The following is a 2,358-nucleotide window of genomic DNA, read 5'->3' as shown; positions in this document are numbered from 1 at the left end:
TTTTTTTTTTTTTTTTTTTTTTTTTTTTTTTTTTTTTTTTTTTTTTTTTTTTTTTTTTTTTTTTTTTTTTTTTCACGAAGATTGAAGGGTTTTCTAGGGGTTTGTTTAAAATTTAGGTGGGAGTTTGTCAGTTTCAGTAGCTTATTTGCTATTTTTGTCCAATTTGAAATGTTAGAAGGAGGTGCTTCTGTTCATACTTACGCAGTTATGCTTATGAAGAACATGACTAGTTCGTTGATTTGTTTGGATTTCGACCTTCCGACACGCTCGAGATGAAGCCATAAAACTTGAGATCAACTAATAGTTCGCTTTCTCCATCTCTGGCTCTTTGCATTCACTATTGATAGGCGTTGAGCTGATGGGACAACATTTTCCATTGAATGTTAAAAAAGTACATATTAAAGTTGTCGGTTCCTCTGTTGTATTTTGAGTTGTCGGTTCCTCTGTTGTATTTTGATTTCCAAGTAATTCCGAGTATTTTCGTGATTTTCTTAATTCGTCAGAATGAAAACAGTTCACCAGTTCCTGTATTATCTCGTTGATAAAACTCCCAAGTTTCCTTTTGTTTTGCGCCAATTTTTGAGTCATCATGTTCCTTAGTTCAGTTCTTACAAATTTTCTCTGTCCATAAATGGGGGGTTTTCATTTCTTGACTATCTTTTCCATGTTACTTGATCTTCAAAATTTCTATTGCAGCAAGTTGTCGATGCTTTTGCATGTTTGGAACAGTCTTACGTTCCAGATGCCAGCGGGAAGTCAGAAGCAGCCAAGAAAATGGAAAGTTCTATAAACCCTCTAAGGAAATCTATAATTAATGGTCTTCTACGGAATAGAGATAAAGATGTGAGACTTCTATTAGCCATATGTGTTAGTGAGATTTTCCGGGTTTTGGCACCAGAACCACCTTTCGAAGATAAATATCTAAGGGTAATTCAATAATTTTGTTGAAATATACACTCCCTTCGTATTATAGCGAGTGTTCATGCGCTAATTTATCTTTCTGTTTACTATCCAATTTGTCCCAATTTTTAATTCTTTTTAATTTTAATTATTATAGGATGTTTTTATACTTCTTTTGAGTTCTTTTTCGGAGCTAGCGGATACAACAAGCCCACTTTTCTCTTGGAGGGTTAAAATACTAGAGACAGTGGCACGATGTAAATGTTGTGTGATAATGCTTGACATTGGATGCAACGACCTGGTATTGGAGATGTTCAATACATTTTTCTCTGTTTTGAGGTCAGTACCCTTTATCTTGCACTTCTCTAGTATTGGGGCTTGCAGTTTTTGTTTTTCAGTGTGTTTAATAAGTTTACGGATTTTCGGTTATGCCAATTTTTTTAAGTTACTCTTTTTCTTAATTCCTCCAAGTATTTTACAACCCGAGGCCTTAAATTTCATACATATCATCCTTAATGCTTTCAACTTTAATGGGTCAGTTTTGTTGTGTTTGAGATAACAAGTTGTATTGTATATTGGGGTATTTGTAGTTTGTAGTTTATCAGAGGAAGAATTTAATTTATCGCGTACCTTTTTGGAGGATTTTTATCACAGAAGAATTTAAAAAGGTTAATTTTATGCTCAGTTATAAACTAAACAAGTTTCCTTCGAGGTAGTGGATTCCTGTTGGGGAGTATTCAGTACAGTTCCCTTTTCGGCCCTCAACTAAAATGTAATGTCTTTTTTTCTCGCTTGTTTTTTCTAATACATGAAAGCTTGAATGAAGAAAAAGTACTACTTGTAGAAATTAAGTATTTTTGGATCGCATAAGTTGTTAGTGTGTATAGTATAATAATTTCTATTGGTTCTCAAACTTCAACTTATATATGCTTCTTTTAATACATGCTGCTCTATATTTTATTTGTTTGGTTACATTCACCGTAACAACCCTTTTGAATTGTTTTATATTAACAACAGCTCTTTTCTCTGTAGAGACCATCACGAACCTAGTTTGGTTAACAACATTCTGTCAATAATGACCCATATTCTAAGCGAGGATGCCTCTCTACCGCTAGTAGATGTGGTTTTGCATAATCTTGTAAAGGAGGAAAAGGTAATTAAATAGATTGATGTTTTTTTTTTCTCTTTGGAGTGATAGAAATATTCGTCATGGAGAACATTATCTATGAGACAAAATTTAAGGTAACTGTAATTATGATACTCTTTTACTTGCATAGTTTAGTTTTAGTACGATAGTTGTAGTAATCTTCTTGAATGATGGTGCATTCTGCATTGTATAATTAGCCGATTTTGTGAGATAAGAAAATTTAGGGCTATTTGATTGATAGAAATCTAATGTTTACAAAAGTGAAGTTAATTAGAACATAAGAGTTCAAAAAAAAAAAAAAAAAAAAAAAA

At 32.5% G+C, this 2,358-nt stretch overlaps 1 protein-coding gene across 7 annotated transcripts in view; it reads left to right on the top strand.

Annotated features, from left to right (window-relative positions):
- The window catches only part of LOC111443537 (sister chromatid cohesion protein PDS5 homolog A-like), an 18,874-nt gene that overhangs the window by 1,093 nt on the left and 15,423 nt on the right, over positions 1–2,358 (top strand). For all 7 annotated transcript variants that reach the window (XM_023081388.1, XM_023081386.1, XM_023081387.1 and 4 more), the window contains exons 2-4: positions 697–927; positions 1,058–1,239; positions 1,933–2,053. In XM_023081388.1, coding sequence (XP_022937156.1) covers positions 697–927; positions 1,058–1,239; positions 1,933–2,053 — 534 coding nt within the window. The remainder of the gene's footprint in view (positions 1–696; positions 928–1,057; positions 1,240–1,932; positions 2,054–2,358) is intronic.

This window comes from Cucurbita moschata, unplaced genomic scaffold (assembly GCF_002738365.1).
Source record: "Cucurbita moschata cultivar Rifu unplaced genomic scaffold, Cmos_1.0 Cmo_Scf00005, whole genome shotgun sequence".
NCBI classification, from domain to species: Eukaryota; Viridiplantae; Streptophyta; class Magnoliopsida; order Cucurbitales; family Cucurbitaceae; genus Cucurbita; species Cucurbita moschata.
The sequence above is the reverse complement of the archived record's forward strand: the minus strand, read 5'-3'. Positions and strand labels throughout refer to the sequence as shown.